Source organism: Hypomesus transpacificus, chromosome 14 (genome assembly GCF_021917145.1).
Source record: "Hypomesus transpacificus isolate Combined female chromosome 14, fHypTra1, whole genome shotgun sequence".
NCBI lineage: Eukaryota > Metazoa > Chordata > Actinopteri > Osmeriformes > Osmeridae > Hypomesus > Hypomesus transpacificus.
The window spans coordinates 9190287-9214902 of NC_061073.1; the positions used below are offsets into that span (position 1 = coordinate 9190287).

At 45.3% G+C, this 24616-nt stretch overlaps 2 protein-coding genes across 5 annotated transcripts in view; both read left to right on the forward strand.

The window, feature by feature from the left end:
• lrp5 (low density lipoprotein receptor-related protein 5) overlaps window positions 1-12388 on the forward strand; it is a 62600-nt gene extending 50212 nt beyond the window's left edge. For both annotated transcript variants that reach the window (XM_047033699.1, XM_047033700.1), the window contains exons 13-24: window positions 72-395; window positions 1032-1228; window positions 1696-1913; window positions 3046-3236; window positions 5924-6133; window positions 7674-7799; window positions 8232-8468; window positions 8615-8725; window positions 9218-9457; window positions 9747-9871; window positions 10121-10218; window positions 10674-12388. In XM_047033699.1, the coding sequence (XP_046889655.1) occupies window positions 72-395; window positions 1032-1228; window positions 1696-1913; window positions 3046-3236; window positions 5924-6133; window positions 7674-7799; window positions 8232-8468; window positions 8615-8725; window positions 9218-9457; window positions 9747-9871; window positions 10121-10218; window positions 10674-10935 (2339 nt within the window). In that variant the 3' untranslated portion in view covers window positions 10936-12388. The remainder of the gene's footprint in view (window positions 1-71; window positions 396-1031; window positions 1229-1695; window positions 1914-3045; window positions 3237-5923; window positions 6134-7673; window positions 7800-8231; window positions 8469-8614; window positions 8726-9217; window positions 9458-9746; window positions 9872-10120; window positions 10219-10673) is intronic.
• A 988-nt stretch (window positions 12389-13376) lies between these two features.
• The window catches only part of ppp6r3 (protein phosphatase 6, regulatory subunit 3), a 36143-nt gene continuing 24903 nt past the window's right edge, over window positions 13377-24616 (forward strand). For all 3 annotated transcript variants that reach the window (XM_047033373.1, XM_047033374.1, XM_047033375.1), the window contains exons 1-4: window positions 13377-13579; window positions 15545-15730; window positions 16139-16372; window positions 20666-20852. In XM_047033373.1, coding sequence (XP_046889329.1) covers window positions 16146-16372; window positions 20666-20852 — 414 coding nt within the window. In that variant the 5' untranslated portion in view covers window positions 13377-13579; window positions 15545-15730; window positions 16139-16145. The remainder of the gene's footprint in view (window positions 13580-15544; window positions 15731-16138; window positions 16373-20665; window positions 20853-24616) is intronic.

The window sequence follows — 24616 nt, forward strand, 5'->3', positions numbered from 1 at the left end:
AAACACTTTGATAGACCTGTCATTTCCTCCACCCTACTTCCTCCACCCTAAACCCTTGCTCCTCCCCCCAGGTCTTCAGAGGGAGATTGTAGTGGACGACCTGCCCCACCCGTTCGGCCTCACCCAGTACCGGGACTACATCTACTGGACGGACTGGAACCTGCGCAGTATTGAGCGCGTGGACAAGCGCAGCGGCCTGAACCGCACCGTGGTGCAGGGCCAGCTGGAGTACGTCATGGACATCCTGGTCTTCCACTCCTCCCGCCAGAACGGCACCAACCAGTGTTCCCAGGGCAACGGGAACTGTGCCCACCTCTGCCTGGCGTCTCCCTCTGGAGCCCACTGCCGCTGCTCCTCCCACTACACCCTGGAGCCCAACGGACGCAACTGCAGCTGTGAGTCCAGCATAGACTGGGTTAACCTAAGCCTCTCATCCTGCAGACTGGGTTAACCTAACCCTCTCATCCTGCAGACTGGGTTAACCTAACCCTCTCATCCTGCATAGACTGGGTTAACCTAACCTAACCCTCTCATCCTGCAGACTGGGTTAACCTAACCTAACCCTCTCATCCTGCATCCCCTTATCATACGGCATACACAGATACATTGATTGATTGAAAGATTGATTGAAAATGTATGGATCTTAATGTTAAATCAGCAGAGTCTTGGCTGGTGAACGTCCTGTCAGTTCCTGTTGCAGAGCTCTCCAGAGACCCTGTTTACATTATAGTGAGATGATGACTTCCTGAGTCATGGGGCACTGGCTGGGGTTGGTTTGTGCATCTGTGTGTGTATGTGTGAGTGTTTATATGCGTTTATTTTTGGACCCCTGACCTCTGTCCCAGCCCTACCGGCCTAACCCCAACCCTAACCCCCAAACTAAACCCAAAACTAACCAGTCACTGTGCCGGCCATCCCTGTATTACCCAATTTTCTCCTCTTCCATCTCTCCCACATCACCCTCCTATATACTCATTCCGCCTCCTTGCTCTTCTCCATCCCCTATCTCCTCCCCTCCTCCCCTCCTCCAGCTCCCTCCAGCTTCCTGCTGTTCAGCCAGAAGACCTCCATCAGCAGGATGGTTCTGGGGGAGCAGAGCCCGGACATCATCCTGCCCATCCATGTTCTAAAGAGTGTTCGGGCCATCAGCTATGACCCCCTGGAGCAGCTACTGTACTGGGTGGACGGGCGGCAGAACATCCGCCGTGCCCGCGACGACGGCACGCAGGTCAGAACCTGAAGGATCATGTTCCTTCCAGTCAGTAGACAAGTCTTACTTAATATTAGCTTATTGTTATCGAAACATTATGATATTATTCATATCAAATTGATTTAATTTAAGGAAACAATTAGGTAACATAAGGTAATACTTGATCTACTGATTGGGATGATCATATGCCAGTGGCAATCAGCATGTCCGTAGCTGATCAGATGAAGTTAGTGAAAGCATCACAATGCACATCTGTTTATATATGTGTGACGTTATTACATTTTTCTGGTGTGTATTAAGTATCACATCACTTGTTATTCCTGCTTTTATAATACCAATACATCCCCCTCCCCACATCCTCATACACCCCTCCCTTGCTGTTCCTCCATTCTTCCATCTCTCCCTCCATCTCTCCCTTCCTTCCTCTCCCTCCATCGCTGTTCTCTCTTCCCTCCATCTCTCCTTCTCCTCCTCCTCCCCCCCAGTCCTCCGTGGTGGTGTCCACCCTGCCTCCAGCCCCCCAGCAGAGCTCAGAGAAGCAGCCCCATGACCTGAGTGTTGACCCGTACAGCCGACGCCTGTACTGGACATGTGAGACCACAAACACCATCAACGTCCAGCGTCTGGATGGGGAGGCCCTGGGGGTGGTGCTCAGAGACGAACACGACAAGCCCCGAGCCATCGTCGTCAACGCAGAGAAAGGGTGAGGAGGGGGGGGGTTGATTGCAGGGGGGTTGATTGCAAGGTTACGGAATGAATCTCAGCACATCTTCCAATGCCTTCAAATACTAGAGGTACATTTGGCTCAGTCGGTGCAGCTAGTAGAAGTGATATTATCTCTGAAGTGCAAACCCAGCCCACCCAGTGTGTCAGGAGAAACACATCAAATGCACCTGCAGGACTTGAACTAAAGCTGTTTTGGACCTGGTCTGGAGGACTGGAGGGCTGCAATGTTCTGAAAGGTTCTGGCTGAACTAGGCCTGTCACTCCACCCCTCTACGCTGTGGTTGAGGCAAATGTTGTTTTGAATGTGGTGGACTTAAATAAGAAGAGGGAATTCAAAAAATGAAAAAATATGCAGGGCCCAAAATAATTCCTTGTTTCTTTATGAAATGTTTCAGAAGGATGCCACTGTGTAAATATAGTACAGTTAGCTTTGCTGATCTGGGTGGGAAGGTCCTCCAGTAGGGTAATTAGTGGGTGATCAGGTAAGGGGGGTGTTGAGGGCAGTTAGGAGTGGGAGGGGCTGTGGACATGGACGGGAGTGGCTGTGGACAGAGTTTATTTGCTCTTGATCGGCCAGGGAACCACAGGACCTCAGAGAGCAGGAGACAGGAGGAGGAGGAGGCAACCATGTGTGGAACAGATGGTGGCTGTTTGGGTGCTCTTTGCCTTGGCTCCTCCTCCTCTCCTCTCCCCTCCTCAGGGAGGATGGAGAGCTCCTCTGTAACAATGTGGTTCTACTGCTGAAACGTCCCTCTACTAGTGAGTCCCTGCTGTGGGAGAGACAGGAGCCAGACAGATCTGAATGACTAACAGATGAGAAGCTGTGTTGTCTGCCGCGATCTCCTGCAAACAACAGTTGGAGAGTCCCGTCAAGACTAATAGAAGCTGACATGTTATAACCCAGGACAGTCAGACTGGCAAGCTGTCGTCCTCCAGACACAAGCCAAGCAGACTTCACACTCAGTTTCCTCTCAGTTTACTCTTCTAATGTTTACGGTTCTGTTTTCTAACCCTGTTTTGTCCCTCCCTCCATCCATCCATCCCTCCCCCCCTCCCTTCCTCCCTCCCTCCCTCCCTCCCCCCCTCCCTCCCTCCCTCCCTCCCTGTAGGTACATGTACTTCACCACCATGCAGGAGCGCTCAGCCAAGATTGAGGGGGCGTCTCTGGATGGGACGGAGCGAGAGTCTCTGTTCACCACGGGGCTGATCCGGCCTGTGTCCCTAGCGCTGGACAACAAGCTGGGAAAGCTGTTCTGGGTCGACGCCGACCTCAAACGCATCGAGAGCAGCGACCTCACCGGTGAGCACACCCACATTGAGTGAAAACATCAAATATTGTTGAACATATAAATGCTTACATTTCAATACAATTTAAAAGTGTAAGAGAGAATGAATTAAGAAGAGTACATTCGTATAAAGTAGAAAAAAGGGTAGACTGGACTGCAAATCTGCTGAGCATGTAAATGCTGCCACTCTATCCCCCCTATTTTGACGATCTGAACCCCAGGTATCAAAACGCAAAGCGCAAGTAACTTTGTGGGCGGGACTTCAGCTTGGTTGTTATTTTGCCGGTGGGATAAATGACTTTGCGCCTGGCGCAAATCTAAAAAGGGTTGGTCTGAAGTAGCTACATTACTAATGGGTGTGGTTTGGGCGTAACGTGCAATAAACCAATCAGAGCATCATCTCACATTCCCTTTAAGAGCAGCGCTTGTTCCATGGCGAATTGCTATTATAACGGCGGATTTGCCAGGCGCACGCCAGCGGTTCACAGCCGAGGAGACCGACATTCTCGTCAGGGCTGTAAAAGATAGAGAAGTGACATTGTATGGGAAAGGCAGAGCAGTTTTCTCAATGCACTAAGTTGCCCACTCATGCTGCTCATTCAAATTATTATTATTATTTTTACATAGGCCTATATTAAATTGTTTTAATTGTGATATTTTTAAATTGTTTAGTTCTTAGAATTAGTTTAACTAATGTACTTTTGTACTTAATTTATACCCGTTTATGTTTATTGTTTGCACCTTCCTGCCACAGTAAATTGCGTATTTTTGTAACATAGGCTACATGGCGAATAAACCAAATTCTGATTCTGATGGGCATGGGAGATGAAACCTAACCAAATTAGCTTTGGTTAAACAGTCATGGGAGGAAATTGCCACAGTTGTTACAAATCAAGTTCACATACATAGACATTTCTTATGAAAATCGCCATAAATCAAAACAATGTAACGTAGCTTCGCAGATAGAAGACCCTGGCCTCGCCAGCAGTGGGCACGGACCAAGCTTGCGCCCTTAAAATAGCATCTCAATAATGCGCCATTGACTTTAGACCACGTTTTTCCTGGTCAGTAGCGGAATTGTTTTTCGGAAACTGCAAGATAGCAACAGGGAACGTTTGCGCCAGAACACGCCTCCTTTTTCGCTGAACCGCCCATGGGAGCGCAAAGTCATTTCGACGTGCGTCTATGGAGGGAAAAGTCAATCTTAGCCAATTCCTTCACCACTACTGCAACAGAGCTAGCTGCCGTAGCTGGACAATCAAACTGTTCCCGAACTCGGTGGGGAGGAGGGCCTCAACATCATGGCCACAAACAAAACTCAGCGAAATTTGTTCTTGCTCCGGCTTTAGCTTATGGATATTCGGCAGCGTTGCCACAAAGGACCGAATGTAGCTCCGCTTGCATCTTTCTCCGCTGCCATTACAGAACTACAACACAAACTAGCGCACAACATCAACGTCATCGTTCTCAGCCACTCCCTCGGTTCGCTGATTGGACAGGTAGAAAGTTAACCTGAGACATCTGACTTACGTACCTCATGCCCAGACGCAGTACAGAAGCAAAAGCTAAATTGAGCGGAGGTACGTAGGAGGGCAGAGCCAGGCTAGTCCTGCGCACCTTTTCTTTATAAATCACAATCAACGTGAGATTGACCGCACGTGAACGAGCCGCTGCCCCCCCCATAAATGAATATGCTCCGAGAAATGGTCCGATGTAAAACTCAAAATTAAGAAACATGCCTCCTGTGCGTCATGGATGAGCCAGTCAGGCTCACAGAGACAATTGCATTTTCCCATGCCAATCTTGTATAGTTGCACAGCACAGCGAGTATATATTTAATCTGTTGTAAATAATCCACGCTGCATGAAATATTAACCATATACAGAGAGTGACATGCATTTTCCTTAGTGATTTTGTAGTTCGTTTGACCCCCTTCAAGTTTAACAGAAGTTATTAAGTGGTGGCGGATTAAACAGTTAGTAGCATTTCCCCGTTTTGATGTGAATCATCCACATTAATGATCAAACTTTTATTAGTGGAGGTAATAAAGTTTTTTGAATAGTCAACGTCATAGACGTATGACAGTAACTGTAGTGGAAACTTGATTTTGTAATGTTTGGTGAGTTTCGGGACTTTTCAGTTAGAATTCGCCACGTTACAGAACCTGACAAGACATTGCGGCGGGCCCGCACATTCTCACGTCTGCTCAAAAGTTTCCGTGACGGCCCGCACATTCTCATGTCAAGTACATTTTTATACATCACACCGTGTGCATGAAAACCAGCGTACGCAAGCTGTTCTTGTGTACGCAACGTTTATACATGAGGCCCCAGGCCTTGTTTGGTCTCACATGTCTGCCATCAATCCATTATATCTGGCTTCAATCCAGCATATCTGGCTTCAATCCAGCATACCTGGCTCCTTGGAGGAGGGAGCTACTCTGGCTCTTCATCTGAGCCTGTCTGGTTAGGAAGAGCCAGGGGGGAGGACCAAGCAGTCAAAACAATACCGCATCTGGGACCAGTTATTTCAAAGTTCAAAAGTTTCGTAAACTGTAAGATTGTCAGCGTAATATTTTCATTTAATACAGTCTAGTTTACTTTTAAACATTTAACAGATGCTTTTAACAACAGCGCCATACAGGGGTGTGTGGGAAGGAACCCAAGTCCCCTTCTGATGATGTCACCCTCCCTCCCTGCAGGAGCCAATCGCATCGTGCTCCAGGACTCCAACATCCTGCAGCCTGTGGGGCTGACCCTACTGGGGGAGCACCTGTACTGGATCGACCGGCAGCAGCAGATGATCGAGCGCGTGGACAAGCTGACGGGTGATAAGCGGACGAGGATCCAGGGTCGCATCATCTACCTGACCAGCATCCACGCTGTGGAGGACATGGAGCCGGCAGAGTTTGGTACGCCCCCGTGGATCAGGATTAGATTAGAATCTAACACTGTATAGCAATGTTGATAACAGTTGAAATTAGGGGTGTAACGATGAACTCAGTTAACAATTTGATACTTATCACGATACTGGGTTCACGATACGATACGCATAACAATATTTTTTTATTTTTAAACTGAAATTCAATTGACAGCTTTATTTCCAAAACTTGAAAGCATTTCTATAATTTTCTTTGTTGTACATACAACTTGGATGGGATCAAACGTCGTATTGTCATATTGCCGTTACTTTACAATACATCTTGTTACATGTTTGCATTGCGATATATTGTGCCACAATATATTGTTCACTCCTACAGTAGATATATTGTTACACCCTACAGTAGATATACTGTTACACCCTACAGTAGACATATTGTTACACCCTACAGTAGACATATTGTTACACCCCACAGTAGATATATTGTTACACCCTACAGTAGCTATATTGTTACACCCTACAGTAGATATATTGTTACACCCTACAGTAGATATATTGTTACACTCCTACAGTATAGTGTTAAGATAGTGTAACCTCTAGTTGAAAGCTGTGTGTGTTAATAATAGTGTCAATAATAATAACTATGACTAAATATGATCAACAGTTTTATCATATTCAGAGGCCAGGGGTCCATCTTGCTAATCATGATCTGGCTAATTAAGTTCTTCAAACTCCCACGCTGGATTTAGTTATGCGTTGGTCGAAAAGAGGGTATGTATTGATAGTAGAAACCTTGATCAGCAACGCTGCTCACAAAGGCCAAAAAGAGAGCCCCGTTTTTTTCAGCAACAGAGCCAACAGCAAGAGCTTCCACGAAGGTTACTCTGAATCAAAATGGCAGGGAACACCTCAAAGTCTGCAAAATCCAGGAGAGAGGGCTGGCAAAAAGTATCAGACAAATTAAATGTATAGTAGTGACCATGTTAGATGTTTTATCGCTTTATTAAAGTAGACTAGGCCTATTATTATTATTTTTTCATAATTACTTTGTTTATCATCTTTAATGTCATATAGCCTAATTTAATATGGTTCCAACAAATTAATGATGTCAATGACACCCTCATGAGAAAACCGATATCTCTCAAAAAAGTCTAGTCGCCTGTCTCGCTGTCCTAAATTATCCGTCTATCACGCAATGCACGATTAATTCGGGTTCATGTTCAATTCTGCTAATTATTCTTGCACCTTCTGCAACAGGTTGCTGTCGGAAAAACATGTCTGTGACAGACTTCCTGTATCACCTCTGCTTATAAAGTTGCAATCAAATCTTGATTACATAAAACAAGCCTGCTCCCGACCAGGTTTAAGCTAAAGGACTTGTTGCTATGACAGCAAGTCCAGAATCATTTTCGAAGGACCGAACAATCCAAGATAATGACAAATCGTCAACAATCAAATCCAGCAAACTGAGTTAGCGACGGACGAAGAACGAGCCCCTGAGGCATTTGGTCTATGTCACTGTTGTTGCTGGATGGTTTTGGAAGTTGAATACTCATTGGCTTTCCCTCCAGTCTCTCATCCCTGTTCCCGTGACAATGGAGGATGCTCCCACATCTGCATCGCCAAAGGCGATGGGACGCCTCGCTGTTCATGCCCGATGCACCTGGTACTGCTGCAGGACCTGCTCCACTGTGGAGGTACACACACACACACCACTCATACACACACACACCACACACACAAACACCACTCATAAACATACACCACATACACACACTACTCATACACACACACACACACCACACACATTTAATGTGGTTCCAACAAATTAATTACGTAAATGACACCCTTACGAAAAAAACGTTATCTCTCAAAAAGTATAGTCGCCTGTCTCGCTGTCTTAAATTACGTAAAATTACACATAAACACCACTTGTACACACCACTTGTACACACACACACCACACACACCACTCATACACACACACCACTCATACACACACACCACACACACCACAAACACACACAACACTCACACACACACCACACACACAGAGGACCAATTAAATGACTGTGATCATTTCTCCACTCCTCCACTCCACCCCTTCTTCTCACATGTCCTCCCCTCAGAGCCCCCCACCTGCTCCACAGAGCAGTTCACATGTGCCACGGGGGACATTGACTGCATCCCGGTGGCCTGGCGCTGCGACGGCTTCCCAGAATGTGACGATAACAGTGACGAGGAGAACTGCCCTGTCTGCTCCACCTTCCAGTTCCAGTGTGACAAGGGTCAGTGTGTTGACGCCCAGCTGCGCTGCAACGGCGAGCCCGACTGTGCCGACCACTCAGACGAGCAGGACTGTGACAGTATGTTGTTCAAGCCCACGATTAGCCCTTGTGATAACACCCTCACGATAACGCCACTCATAACAACCCATAATTACCCCCCCCTACCCAGTTATCATCATTATTGTCATTAATAACTGAGGTACAACATTCTCCTGTTGCTGCAGTCATCTGCACTCTGGGCCAGTTCCGCTGCCTGAACAACCAGTGCATCCAGAAGAAGCAGCAGTGCGACTCCTACAGCGATTGTGCTGACGGCTCTGATGAGCTGGGCTGTGGTGAGCACATCTCTGTGTCTGCTCTAGTCTCATGTCTCCTCAGTGTCAGTTTCAGGTTCAGTTTCTCTATTGAACATCTTGAACATCTATGTAGAATTAGAACATCTTATTCATCGTTTCTCTGGATCTTAGAACATAATATATTCCAATCCAGACGTTCTTTGTCCTCAGTATCTAGTAGAACATCTGACGTTCTGTGTCCTCAGTATCTAGTAGAACATCTGACGTTCTGTGTCCTCAGTATTTAGTAGAACATCTGACGTTCTGTGTCCTCAGTATCTAGTAGAACATCTGACGTTCTGTGTCCTCAGTATCTAGTAGAACATCTGACGTTCTGTGTCCTCAGTATCTAGTAGAACATCTGACGTTCTGTGTCCTCAGTATCTAGTAGACCATCTGACGTTCTGTGTCCTCAGTATCTAGTAGAACATCTGACGATCTGTGTCCTCAGTATCTAGTAGAACATCTGACGATCTGTGTCCTCTCTATCAGAAGACTTCCTGGAACCCTCGTCCAGCGACCTCCCTCCCCACTCCAGCACGGTGGGCCCGGTCATCGGCATCATTCTGTCGGTGTTCGTCATGGTGGGCGTGTATTTCGTGTGCCAGCGCGTGGTGTGTCGGCGCTACAAGGGGCCTAATGGATCCTTCCCCCACGAGTACATCAGCGGGACGCCCCATGTCCCACTGAACTTCATCACCCCCAGCAGCTCCCAGCATGGCACCTTCTCAGGTGGGAGAGGGGGGAAGAGAGGAAGGAGAGGGGAGAGAGGGAGGGAGGAGGTGGGGGGAAAGAGGGAGGAGGGGGGAGAGAGAGAAGAGGGGTGGGAGGGGGGAGAGAGAGAGGAGGAGGGGATGAGGAAGGAAATGAGGGAGGAGACATAATTGAAAAAACAAAATTTAGCCATTTTGCAAGAAAAAATAGAAAAGTCTTTCACATTCTCGTTATATCCAGATGCCCTTTTATACTTTCAATGAATAAAAGGCTTTGTAACATGAATGTGTGTTGCCGTGGTGACCAGGTATCTCATGTGGGAAGTCCATGCTGGGCAGCAGCAGCAGCGGAGCTCCGCTCTACGACAGGAACCACCTGACCGGAGCCTCCTCCAGCAGCTCCTCCAGCACCAAGGGGACTTTCTATCCTCAGGTACCTGCTGCCCCCTGACCCCACTTACCCCTACCCACCCCTCCTACAATCTGCCCCATGTTACCCTGACCTACCCCAGCCTGCCCCCACGACCCCACCCAACCCCTACCCACTCCACCTCACCCCCACTTACCCAAGCCTCCCCCCCGACCACAATCTGACCCATTTTACCCTGACCTACCCCAGCCTGCCCCCCGACCTAGCCTATCTTACCTCAGAGTGTTCTATTGTCTGTGTGTCTCTCTATAGATGCTGAACCCTCCTCCGTCCCCGGCGACAGATCGCTCCCTCTACAACGCAGAGGGCTTCTACTCCTCCAACAGCCCCTCCACTACCAGGTCCTACAGGTAGGGGGCAGCACACACTTGCTACATCACACTTGTGTTGCCAGTGAGTAGCTCTCATGTTGGGAAGGACCAACCAGTTCAACTTTATTGAGTTTAAAGTGCATTTAATGAGATGGTCGCAAATGCACTTTACAGCACAGAACAGGATATGCCTAGAAGAAGGCCCGACAGCGTCTCAGTGTTTGAAGGGGTGGCAAAGGTGGTTTAGTGATAATATAATGGAAACACTTGACCTGTTCACTGTGAACTCTCATCATGTAACTGCTTCTCAGTGTGAACCTCACAGACTGTTCCTTCCTCTATCCTGTGAAACACTTAAAACTGTGCACTTCTGATCCCTGATTATCTGATGGACTTGCTATATGCACTATTTGCTTTATTTTGAGAAAAGCAGCTAATAAATTACTCAAATGTCAAATGTAAAGTTGTACCCCATGTCTCTCCTCCTCCGTGAGGCCGTACCTGAAGCGCGGAGTGGCTCCCCCAACCACCCCCTGCAGCACCGACGTGTGCGACAGCGACTACACCACCAGCCGCTGGAAAAGCAACAAATACTACATGGACCTGAACTCAGACTCCGACCCCTACCCCCCGCCCCCCACCCCCCGGAGCCAGTACCTGTCAGCAGAGGAGAGCTGCCCCCCCTCCCCTTCCACGGAGCGGAGCTACTTCCACCTGTGCCCCCCTCCCCCCTCGCCCTGCACTGACTCCTCGTGACAGCCGGAGAATGTGACTCAGCCTGTAAATAATGTTGAAATACGAACATATGAGATGATTCTATAGTATTCATGCCTCCATCTTGGTGTGCCGAGAGGCGGGGGAAGGGGTCTGTCTCAGATCCCTTCCACAGTGTGAATCACTGTGCCTGTAACCCTAACCCATAACCACTTCTCATCATGTTGCCATTGGGTGGACACCCTTCAAATTAGATTTTAGAAATAGATACATTTTTACCTATCAAAATTTGCCCACACCTTTCAGCAGTTATAAATTTGGCTCTTAGAAAGCTGGAAACACTAGCACTCTGTAATATAGCTTTCCAAATCAAGATGAAAAATACCAAATGAGCCTCTTAGAAAAAGAATTGTAAATATTTGTAATTAAACGTAAATAATTGTTTTTTTTTTAGTTCATTATAGCCATGAGATGTTCTTATTAATGATTATCTTTGTGAATCTGAATTGGTCCCATGCAGAAGTTTTGTTTTCCAGTTTGCTGCTACTGTACATATATGACTAAAAGTTATGGTTTTAAAAAACACTTATGATTTAAATATTACAACCAACAGTAGATCATGAAGCTATTTTACTTTTTAAACAAATTGTATTATTCTTATAGCAATGTTGCAATTGTTGTATGTAGAGCAGTATGTATGTATTCTTGTTTATATGGGAAAGTTTCAGATTTTGAAGGAGTTTCAGTCTAGAATAGATCAGAAACAGCTTCATCCTTGATGAAGTTGTGAGTTGAGGGTTCCAGGGCCGACATCCCTGGTGTTGCATCCAGACATTTACACCCTGTCACTTTATCATGTCAGTGATGTATGCTATACATTGAGCCATCTCTCTGAAAATACAGTCATCCAACAATCTTAGAAATAAATGTTTTTCAATTGTCCTGAGGAAGATAGACTAATATCTCCCATATCCAGCTAGACTCCCGTCTGTGAAACGTGCTGAATGTGCCTCACCATGTTCTCTTAACAGGGCTGTCCTGTTAGAGTGAGCACTCACTAAAGAATGTTGTAATCATGGTTATGAAAACTACATTTTACAATTAATGAATTGCAATTAATTTAATTGTAGACCCACCACAAGAATTCATAACATTGCATCAAGTTGTAATGTTAAGACTTTAACTTGACGATCTACATCCCAGTCAGGAGCCCTGCTAGGGCTAGATTAGCCCGGCTAGTTCTGGTGTGTGTAGCCGATAGGAACACGCGCTGCTGCAGCTTTTCTGCCACAGAGGACAGCAGAGCATCTTTTCATCCCGAGTGCTGCTCTGTTAACCTGACTTCTCCCAGGACAGGAGACACCCACTGTGCCAGTATAGCAAGGCTCTTGAAACAAACTGTGTATTGTCTTTTGTCTGTAAATGCCTTCTGTAATTTACACTTGTGACAATTTTTGTATCAAAACATTTTATATAATAAAGGTTCTATTTTAAAGAATTTATGGCGCTTGTTTTTGTAATGTAAGGAACTTTAGTAAGTAGACTTATGACACGTTAATGTTCTGCTCCTAATCCAACAAAAAGTTAACTTTGGAAATGTTCTAGAAACATTACGTATCACAATTCTTCTATAGTAGGCTAACTATTTGGAAAAGTTTATGGAAGTAGAGATGGACACACGGCACATTACTGCTGCTATAGCCTAGTGCCACCATGTGGTCACGTCGAATCTCATTTAACAGCACCTCAACGCACAAGCCTTTTTGTCTATCTGCTTGTATCTCAAGTCAACTCGACGAAAAGGAATACTTAAATAAAACAAATCCGTCTATAAGGTTGTATATTCAAGAAAGACTGAACGTCGACGTTTTAACTTGGTTGACTAGCTCTAAACTTCGCCATAAACCACACAGAATCACGCCCCATCTCTGGAAATTCAAAACGTAAAAACATCAAGTGCAAAACCATGAGGGCTGAGACTCCTGATTCTACAAGTTAGCATGGATGTGACATTTAGCTCCAACTCGGCATTTCGCGCCGCGGAAATATTTTTTTTACGTTCAGCCAAGAAATTGAAACATCACATTTGTTCCGCCCTCTACCTGCAGAGACGAGTTTCTGACCGCAACAAGGGAGAGGACAACTCCGTACTCTGCTCGATATGTGTCGCCAAGCGTACCCAATGGGTGGAGTTAGTCACACAATATTATTATTTTTTATTATTTGACAAATCAGACATAGGGGGGGGGGGGTAAATGAATACAATTTGATTTGCACAGCAGAATTTTTACAAACCAATAAACTTATAATAAGGCGTAATAGTTCGTGAAATTTCTGAAAGTGCAACCTCTGCTTTAACGGTGTGCAAAATATACCAAGTCGAGTGAGCGTGTGGTAATAAGTGAGTTTAGTTGACGTGGTTTGTAACCAATAGAACCTCAGCGCTTAGTTTGATTGACAGGTACTTTACTTGTGGTGGGGGAAGGGACCGTTGAAGTTGATGGAACCGCCATCTTGAAAAGTGGTCACTGATGATCTACCTTTTCGCGCCTGGAAGAACCAGTTGTAAACACTTTATTTTTCTTTCTATGATTTGGAAATCTTTATATATTTGTTTTGTTAAGACTTTAGGCAAATGGCCAAATGAACTACATGACGGGGACTCGCCATTTACAGTTGTTTATCGGTACGTACTTGTTACCCTTTAACGAACCGCTTTTATGCCTTAGTACTTAACCTAGCTAGCACTAGCTAGTTTACTGCTAACATCTTGCTACAGTATCTGTCATTACTACTAGCAGTTTGCTAGCCGACGACGTACCCGTCCAAAGAGCAAGCCTGAATATTTTGGGCAGCTAGCTAGGTAGTGCTAGCAAATGATGTACAGATCTTTGTAGGGTCAGCTAGCTAAACGGATAACAAACTTAACCTGCGGCAAACTTAACCTGCGGGTATGTTTTAACCTACGCTAAATCTGTGACTGCAGTTGACGTCAGGCTAGCTACTGACAGTGTAGCCCTTCTGGCCGTTTCATTGAAAATGTTGACTTTTAACCGGGAAAGACAGACTAGTCACTGATACTACAGTACCCAACCAATATTATTATCTGGTTAGAACTAACCTAGCTATCTACCGAGTATAATATTGTCCTTTTACGACATAGACGTCTAACTACTAGGAACCTGGCAAGCCATCTTCTCATTGGCTAACATTTTGACAAGTTAGCTTCTTGTGCTGCTACCGAGTACCGTGACGCGGCCTGTTCTCAGAGATTACGTTAACTGCTAGCTCTAGCTAGTTTGAAACACTTCCTAGTTACGTTAAACCATATCAATAAATCACTAAACATTAGAATAACACCTGCCATCAGGTGGGTGAGGCAGACTTCTATCGTAGCACTAATGGTAAGCCCGGTTGGCTTTTTAAATATTGGCCTCCAAGTGTAATGCGCATTGAAATGGCTAAAGAAGGCCGTTGCTGCGCGGTTGCAGCTCAGTAGCAACTACCACTAGTTAACGTCATTATCTGGTAATCAAACAATGCTGATCGTAACTATCTTACTATTCTACGCCCATTCAACCAACATTAGCTAGGTAGGTAGAGTAACTAACGTCCTTAATGCATGGTTGCAAAGTAACTGAAGTTGTATTGCTATCTGAACCTGATATTTGCATCTAGCTAGTCATGAATTATACATTAGTGAGCAAGACATTTCGCTGGCCAGTTCTACCTGTCTGTGCTGAGTGATAGCATTTTGCCCTCTACCAACTGGTGCAAAGTTTGTGGTTTTAGACAGTAAACGCTAACACGACTTGGACTACTGACGAGTTAATCGCCCAGCTCTCGGGCTTTAAACGTTAGTTTTTTCTTGGCATCGTTTACAGGATTGTTAAAGTCACGCGAAGTAATGGATTCAAAGTTGAACTGATAGGTTATTTTTTTCAACGTTAGCTACCTAATTGATGTCAGCCATCTCAAAACAACACTTTGGATAGTTTTGGTTTTGAAATGACTGGTTGGTTAACTAGCTATCTTAAATTATATCGATTACCTACAATTCCGTTTTCTCAGTTAACCTCAGGTTCTTCATGTCTACACAGCGACTCAAAGGTGCATCTGATTGACTGATGTCACATGCTGCTTCAAAGCGAAAGGATTGGGCCTCCAGTGCTCTGTGTTGTAGCTGTTGACGGGTGTTCTCATAGAATTAGGCTTCTTATTTTGTTCCCAAGCCTGCTGCACTATTGTCTTTGATTACCTAGTGTTTTTTACAGGCATGTTCTCCTCAGTACTAGCAGGTACTGTTAAACAAGACACGTGCATCTGTACCGTGCAACAACAGGGTACTCTGCTAACTGTGTTTCTGTTACGAGCTGTGACAAGTCATTCATTTTCAACCAGGATTAGTCTATTGTAATACAAGGGACCTGAGTTGTTTCAGCCTGGTTTCTTGAGCTACTTACAGTAAGCTACATGAAGATGTGTGAAATGGTCATTTTTAATATTTTCCAAGGACCAAATTATTTGTAATATAGGTTTAGAAACAGCAGTAATGCTCAAGGAAGGAAATCAGCGTTTATAAACCATAAATAACGCTGACCCAGCAGTCTTTACAGAAGGGTGACATGTCTGTATTTGTTCTGTGTTGCAGGTGAGCGCTGCTGTTGAGCTGAGCGCTGCTGGTGAGCTGGAGGTGGATGTGCTGCATGTGTGCTGTGTCCAAGGGTCTCTTCTGTCTGCTGCCTGTGGAGCCTGTAATGGGCCAGATCTCACAAAGAGCACAAACATTATTTTATTTTTAATTAGTGTTTCAACCTCTGGACTCGACCCCAGTCAGGTGAGCTTGTTGTTTACTCTTAATCTGTCTGCAGTTTAAAGCCTGCATGTACATACCATGTGTTCCTAGTTGTTGGAGGAGGTTTACAAGCACACATGTCACTTAAACTGGATTCAAAAAGATGGTTTTAGCTTTGCTTTAGATACCTCAACACCACCTTAACCGAGTAACCTGGAAACATACTGTTACAATGACATGCTGTCAAAACACAGAAACCAAAGCAGGCATCTGGGGGGGTCAAAGGGTGTTGGTGTGTTTGATAGCAAATATCCTGTTTACATTTACACTGAGTAATTTAGCAGATGCTCTGTTAACATAATGTTCTTCTTTTAGATCTGATATAGACAGTCCTATTCAATTTCCTGTATTAGATCAAAATAAAGAATAAACCCTAATATGATTGTGCAGAAGCATCATGTTTTGGAAGTTCGACCTGCACACCACGTCCCACATCGACACGCTCCTGGAGAAGGAGGATGTGACGCTTACAGAGGTGATGGACGAGGAGGATGTGCTGCAGGAGTGCAAGGCCCAGAACCACAAGCTGGTGGAATTCCTGGTTCGGCCCCAGTACATGGAGGACCTGGTCACCTACATCACGCAGGAGCCCAGCGATGACGTGGATGAGAAGATCAAGTACAAGTGAGTTTAGAACCATTATTCTCATCATGTAATGTTAGGCTTTTTGTAATCAAGTACATGCATACAGTGTTTCCCACAGGATTTTAAGAGACTGGTTGGGTGACCTTCGGCCCTTCTAGGGTTAAATCCATCGATCTGGTGCACTTTGAGAGCAAAATTGAGAGGCAATCTATGAGCACAGTAGTACATTTTAAAATGTGTCCAAACTTTGACTGGTACTGTTAGTGAAATGGGTTATCCTGTTTCCGGTCCAAACACGTCCGCCGGCTAGAACCAAGCCCCCCTCCTGCCCAAGTTACTGCGCACTCACTACTAAAAAATATATTTTTAGACTGCTACACATTCAATACATCATTGCAAAGCTACGATTCTTGTGCTCGCTTTGCTGTAATCCATTTCAAGTTGCAACGTCTTTGTCCAGTCACAAATGTACAATGTAAACAAAGCAAAAGCAAATGACTCTACCACCCTAAAAGGTTCACCGTGGTCCAGGTATGCAAAAGATCCCTACAAACATCGACTGGTTACATTCCCAAAGGTCCAAACTATCTAACCATGTTGAGTAGTTTGTCCAAAAAATGGTATAGCTACACATTTATGCATTTAGCAGACGCTTTTATCCAAAGTGTCTTCCAAGAGAGAGCTTTACAAAAGTGCACATGTCACTGATCATAACAAAAAGATAGCCCCAAACATTGAGGGTAGCCAAAACATGAAGCAAACATTGTGAGAACCAAATAAGTCTCAAAAGGAAGAACCATAAGAGCATGTAGTTAAACAAGTTACAACATTAACCTCAAAAGTGCAAGGGTGTACCTGTGGGAAAAGCAAGCAACAATAGTACATTTTACAGTGAGTACAATAATTAAGTCAGTTCCAACTAACCAACAAGAGCAACAAGTCTTTCAGTAAGAGTCATTGTGATCCTGGAGGAAACTATCAGGTCCAGCCAATCATTCCTAAGTACTGTTTTACTCCCGGAACAAGTGCGTCTTGAGCCTTTTCTTGAAGGTGAGGAGACGGTCAGTGTCTCTGATGGAGGTGGGGAGTTGATTCCACCATTGGGGGGCCAGACAGGAGAAGAGCTTGTGTTGGACCGGGCGCTCTTGAGCAGTGGGACCACCAGACGGTTGTCAGAAGAAGACCGTAGGTGGTGTGGGGGTGTAAGGCTGGAGCATAGACTTGATGTAGTCGGGTGCAGTCCTGTTCACCGCTCGGAAGGTCAGTACCAGGGTCTTGAATCTGATATGGGCCGTTATGGGAAGCCAGTGGAGGGAGATGAGGAGTGGGGTAACATGGAAGCGTCTGGGTAGAATGAAGACCAGATGGGCTGCCGCATTCAGAATTCTCTGGAGAGGGTGGGTTGCGCATGCTGGGAGACCGGCGAGCAGCGAGTTGCAGCAGTCCAACTAGCAGCTGGGTGGAAGGCTCAGACAGGTATCTCCTGATCTTCCGGATGTTGTAGAGGGTGAATCTAGACGACCGGGTCCAAGGACGGAGCTCTGTGGGACACCAGTGGAGAGCTGGCTGGGGCCTGACACTTTGCCTCCCCAGGAGACCTGGTAAGATCTTCCCAACAGGTAAGATGGGATCCACAGAAGTGCAGTGCCAGTGATGCACACATCACTTTGCACACATAGCCACAATGTTGTTGCTTCATTCTGCCTTCGCCAATTCAATTTTTGCACTCCTCACGCACTTTCGCTCATTCAAAGAGATGTAATTACGATATTTACAATTGGAGTGTCCAATCGTATGGCCGCTACACTCTGCCCTTTCGATTGACGCCTTGTTTGACCCAATAGGCGCTTCCATGCCCTGTTGACAGCCCTCTAAAGCCAACTCTGTGCGTCCTGCCCCCTCCCTGCCCCCTCCCTGCCGCCCCCACTCACACACACTCATTCTAAACCAAAAGGCCCTTTTAGAAAACGCCTGAATGTACTCTTAACCTTTTCTGGGAACCTGTTAAGTGTGCCTAAAAACGCCTAAATAGCATGCCCAAAGTAAATTGAAAGCTGTTCTTGAACCATTTGGAGTACATGCAGTGTTTCCCCTAGGATTCTTTTTAGCAGTGGGGGCAGGTCAGGTCTACCCCCCCCCCCCCCCCCCCCCCCAGCCAAAACAAAGTGCAAAACCCATATTTCAGAGCAGCTTAATGTAATAGTCTAATAGCTAATGTAATATTGCACATATTTTCGTCCTATTTCCCCTAAAGAAATACAATTTGCATACTTAATGACACCTGCCATTTAGAACATACATAATGGCAATTTATTGTAAATGCAGTAGCCTAGCCTAGAACTATAGACTAATACAATAACAGGCTTAAATGAACTGACAACATAAGTTATACGACTTTCGGTTCTTAAGGACGCACACGCGCAATCTCAACTGCGCTGTGAAGCGCGTCTGTGCTATTCTCCGACATGCGCTCTAACAATCAGGGCTGATAGACGGCCTAAAAGTTTGTACAGCTCTAATTCTGATACCGTGGCGCCAGAAATTTAACCCTGGCGGGCCGCCACGGTAAAATCAACATCAGGGAAACACTGACATGCATGTAAATGGTCTCTTTTGAAAGCTGACACTCTGAAGTTATTTCCCCTGTTTTCAGGACCCCTGTCAGTCCTACTGGTGTTCAGTAATAGAAGCTTGAACACAAGAAAAGTGAAAGTTTCTATTTCCGCCTAGATTTTGTTTTGAAAACAGAGGCCTGAAGAGGCCTGAAGAGGCCTAGAGATGGAAGGTATTAGCTGGAAGACAGAATTGGACCACAGGTTGAAGCCTTACCTAATTCAAATCAAAAGTCAAACATAATACCACAATATATTCATATAAAAAATAAAACATTTTCGATATCGATATTTACTTTCGATAACGATAATTAAACGATAGACCACAGATCTGTAGTAGTAGCTAAATAAGTCTCCTCAACTTTTTCCCTACACTCGGCATAAAGTTTAGGCAGAGCGGTGTGAGAATTGTTTTTGCGGCCAGGAAGCACGTACCTGGGGTCAAGTAACTTAAGCTTTTTAAAACCTTGCTTTTTATCAATAGCCTACCTATCAATCAATAGCCTACCCCCTTGGCGCAAACTCACACTTTCTGCATATTCCAACGAGTGATTTTGCTTCAGGTGGTAAAAAAGGTTTCTTATATATTAGTATTATAATTGGACCAATACGCTGTTCTTATTGGTCCAGAGACGTTCTAAGAAATCCGCAAAAACGTTTGCAGACCTATCCAGAGGTCCACTAACGATTTACGGACCTGGCAAGCGGTTGCCTTGGCGATGTTGGCAACATGGAGTCTGCTCCAGATTCGTTGTGTTTGATTTTGCTCTGCTCTGTCGGATTTCAAAAAGCCAAACAACTTCCAAACAACTGAAGAAGACGAACCCTTTTTATCAATAATTTCTTCATTGGAAGTTGCTCCCTCGCCATGGCTATTGCTGCCACTGTTTTCGGCAAGAAGACTAATTTTCCGCGGTTAACATTAGCTACTCCACTCGAGGTGCTCATTATATTTTAGTGAGCGTAGGCTAACATTTCTCCGCCACTTCCTGCTGCATCACAGAAATTAAATGGACTGCTGTTCCTAATTATTCTCTATCGATATTATTGAAAATGCATTAATGTTACGATGTCCTTATAGAGGGAAGTCTTTACTTCGATAGTTATTTTTATAGCCAGCCTTACTCGCGACCCCCACTTTGGGAACCACTGATATATTATGAAGTGTATGCATATTTTCGGTTCCTTTTGAAACATGAAACTATGGCGGGACAAATTGGACGTCATCACTATCATGTCTAGAGCACAACATTGTGATATTTGTTTTTGCACAGTTCATCAATCGGGCCTCTTCATCAATCGGGCCTCTTCATCGATTGGGCCTCTCATTTAGCTCTAGAAGTTGCACCTGAGTTTCACACCAGATTGATGCATTTAACTTGAAAATGTGGACCTACAGTTTCTGTGTCCCCCCCACCTCCCAGAGGGTCGCCGGTCCACCGACCACAGGCTCATAGATGAGCAGTGGAGTCATTACTGTAGATCCCTGTTGCTGTTTTACTGACTATTCAGAAAGTGTCTCAATGCACACACAGTTTCCTCCATTTCATAACCTGAGTACACTTCCGATACCGCTACGCACAAATAAAAGTAATTATATTGTACCATCATTGTACCATCCCAGGGCAATCAAGACAGAACAACTCTGTAGATATTGTGGCTTTGAAACATGGTCACACCTGCATTCAGACTGAAAAGTGAGCTTGCCTCCTGTTCTCAGGTACCCCAACATATCCTGTGAACTCCTGACCTCTGACGTGGGCCAGATCAATGACAGGCTGGGCGAAGACGAGGGCCTCCTGATGAAGCTGTATGGGTTCCTGCAGAACGAGGCCCCCCTCAACCCCCTGCTGGCCAGCTTCTTCTCCAAGGTCCTCAGCATTCTCATTGGCAGGAAGCCTGAACAGGTCAGCTGCTTCGGGGGAAAACGTGTCCCTCAGACATGACCTCCACACTGCCCTCCTAGTCCCTCAGACATGACCTCCACACTGTCCTCCTAGTCCCTCAGACATGACACCCACACTGCCCTCCTAGTCCCTCAGACATGACCCCCACACTGCCTCCTATTCCCTCAGACATGACCTCCACACTGTCCTCCTAGTCCCTCAGACATGACCCCCACACTGCCCTCCTAGTCCCTCAGACATGCCGTCCCAGTCCCTCAGACACCCGCACTGTAGACAACCTGGGCTGCGTTTCCCGAAAGCGTCGTAAGCCTAAGTTGGTCTTAGAATTCATCGTACGACGGATCTTAGTTTTACGGGCCGTTTCCCAAAGCCATCGTAGCTAAAGTGGATCTTGAAAATTCGTAGCTCTCGAAAGCTCGTAGATTAGCCTATTCATTACGAGCATGTTTGGGAAACGCACATAAGAAATAACTATGGTTTTGTTATTTTGCTCGTAGAAAGCTACGATCCATCGTTATTGGGAAACGCAGCCCAGACCGGTTTTGGTCGAAAGTTGACCCCTCTGTGGTTTGTTTAATATAATGGTAGTTAAGTGCATGCACCGGTTTCATCATCTTAGATCTAGGGTTGTTCCAACTAAGATCTTCTTTGGTCCACCAAGACTCGACTGAACAATTGTGAACAATGTGCAGTTTTACTGTATTGGGGGGGTCCGAAAACCAGTTGGTTGGAGTGAGATTTTCTGCACAAACTGTCAGAAACCGTCTCAGGGAGCTCATCGGGTCGTCCTCATCAGGGGCCTCATGTATAAAGGATTGCGCAGCTTTCATACCAGAAGATGGCGTACGGCCAAAACTCGAAAAGTACCTACGCACAGAAATATTCACATGTATAAAACCGGTCGTACGCCAGGTCCTGCGCACCTTTCCTTTATAAATCACAATCAACGTGAGATTGATCGCACGTGAACGAGCCACTGACCCCGCCTTGCCTCCTCCCATAAATTAATATGCAGATGGTCTATAAATGCGCTCCTGAGGTCATTTCGTTGTCTGAATTACCGTATTTATTCGAAGAAACGCCGCCCTCGAAGAAACGCAGCACCAAAAATGAACATTAAACGCTGCAGCGTTTATTTGAAGAAATATGGTGACTGTGAGATCGAGGTTCTGACAACAGAGGTGGAGGCGAGAAAATGTGTCCTGTTTGGTGGCCTGTCATCAGGTATTAGTGACAAAAGACAGCATTTTGAGATTTAGTTAAATGTAAAGTGCATTACAAATAAAATTATCATTATTATTATAGGGCCATCAATGCTGTGGGTTCAGAGAACCGGACCATGGCAGAAATTAAGAAGAAATGGTCCGATATAAAACTTAAAATGAAGAAACGAGTGGTGGCGCGTCGTAACAGCATGATTTTGTCGTTCGTTTGACAGCCTCAAGTTTAACAGATGTTATTAAGTGGTGGCGGTATAAACAGAAGGCTATATAGCATTTCCTGTTTTGGGTTTTGGCATTTTGATATGATCATCCACATTAATGATCAAACGTTTTATTTTTATGTTTTTTGAATAGTCAACGTCATAAACGTACAAGTGGAAACTTTATTTTGTAATGTTTGGTGAGTCTTGGCACTTTTCAGTTAGAATTCGCCATGTTACAGAGCCAGACAAGACTTGGCGGACGGTCCGCACATTCGCACGTCTGCTCAAAAGTTTCCGTGACGGCCCGCACATTCTCACGTCAAGTAAATCTTTATACATCACAAAGTGTGCGTGAGAACCATCGTACGCAAGCTTTTTGTGCGTACGCAACGTTTATACATGAGGCCCCAGGTCTCTTTGCTAATTTTGGAAAAATTGAAGATGTAACACATTTATCCTGTATAAGAATGATTCTGTGTTCAGCATTCCTCGTGTGTAGGGAGAGGCCTAGATATCTGGCCTTATCTGGGTTGGGTGAATCATGTGGTTAAGCTTCCAGGGGTCAAAAGGCACACACACTCAAACACGCACGCACACACGCGCACCAGGGCTATGCAAGGAGCCAATTAAGAAGAGCCAAGGAACATTTGCATGACTTTGTCTTAACCAATGACTAAAGAGTGAGGCTGCTTAAATAGCTAGCTAGCACAACATGCTAGCGGACAAACTTTGTATCACAATGGCGTGTGATGTTTTGTCTCCTTGTGGGCCGGCCGCAAGCAATAAACTTTCTTAAACTTGTTCACCGACTGACTGTACAATGCTTGATATATTAATATTTCTGACAGCTAACCCTAACAGACTGGTTTTCGGACCCCCACCCCCGGACCCTCCTAAACAGTAAAACTGTACAGTTTAGAGTGGTTTTTTATTGTGGCCAGCCTAAGGCACACCTGTGCTATATCATCCAACTGGGAGGTGGATGGATTTTCTCAGCAAAGGAGAAGTGCTCACTAACACAGATTTAGACAGATTTGTGAACAATATTCGAGAGAAATAGGCCTTTTGTGTACATAGAACAAGTCTTAGATATTTGAGTTCAGCTCATGAAAAATGGGGGGAAAAACTAAAGTGTTGCGTTTATAATTTTGTTCAGTGTAATTCTAAAGTGTGCAGTGTCTCAAATCGACTTTTTGGGAAATCAAAAAGTAGGCTGTTGTTCAGAATAAAATGGAGATGGTTAGACATACAGTAGCACAGCATAAGCAGACATGGCCTAAAACTTTCCGAAACATAAAAATCCTAGTCCTGTATGCTACACACTGTAAAATAATGATCCAATGGCCAACGCAAGTGGTAGGCTACATCATATTCGAAGTTGAACAATGGAATATAACCCATTGTTGGCAGTGTGCATTCAACATGTTTTGAGTCACCTGGTACTTTGATCAAATGCTTCCATACCACAGATTTCTTTGCCATTTTGCCTAAAGGCCAATAACAGCAATTGTAGACAAAGTAGGCCTATGGTAGAGTTTAGGCTAACAGCTACAATTGTGCTCAAGTGCCATGTGCAAAAAACAAAACGCAGATTAACAAAATGGAAAACAGAGTATCAACTATTATTATTATTATATAATTTTAATAATCATAATAATCCTCATCCTCCATTTTATTTTCCAAGATGCCTTTCTGCATTCAAGGACACCGTACAGAGGTATATAAAAAACATTTAAAAGCAACCCAAAAAATTGTAATACAACAAGATTAAAAACAACCGAAGGAAGCAGTGCAAATGACATTACGTGGAATAGGCAGTAGTAAAGAGATGTGTTTTGAGTTGTGAGTTGAAATGGGGGAATTAATTATATTTCTGAGTTGGCGAGGTAGTGAGTTCCAGAGACGGGGAGCAGAGCGGCTGAATGCTCTACTCCCCATGGTGGTGAGACGGGCAGAGGGGCTGAATGCTCTACTCCCCATGGTGGTGAGACGGGCAGAGCGGCTGAATGCTCTACTCCCCACGGTGGTGAGACGGGCAGAGGGGCTGAATGCTCTACTCCCCATGGTGGTGAGACGGGCAGAGGGGCTGAATGCTCTACTCCCCATGGTGGTGAGGCGGGCAGAGTGGCTGAATGCTCTATACTCCCCATGGTGGTGAGACGGGCAGAGGGGCTGAATGCTCTACTCCCCATGGTGGTGAGACGGGCAGAGCGGCTGAATGCTCTACTCCCCATGGTGGTGAGATGGGCAGAGGGGCTGAATGCTCTACTCCCCATGGTGGTGAGACGGGCAGAGGGGCTGAATGCTCTACTCCCCATGGTGGTGAGACGGGCAGAAC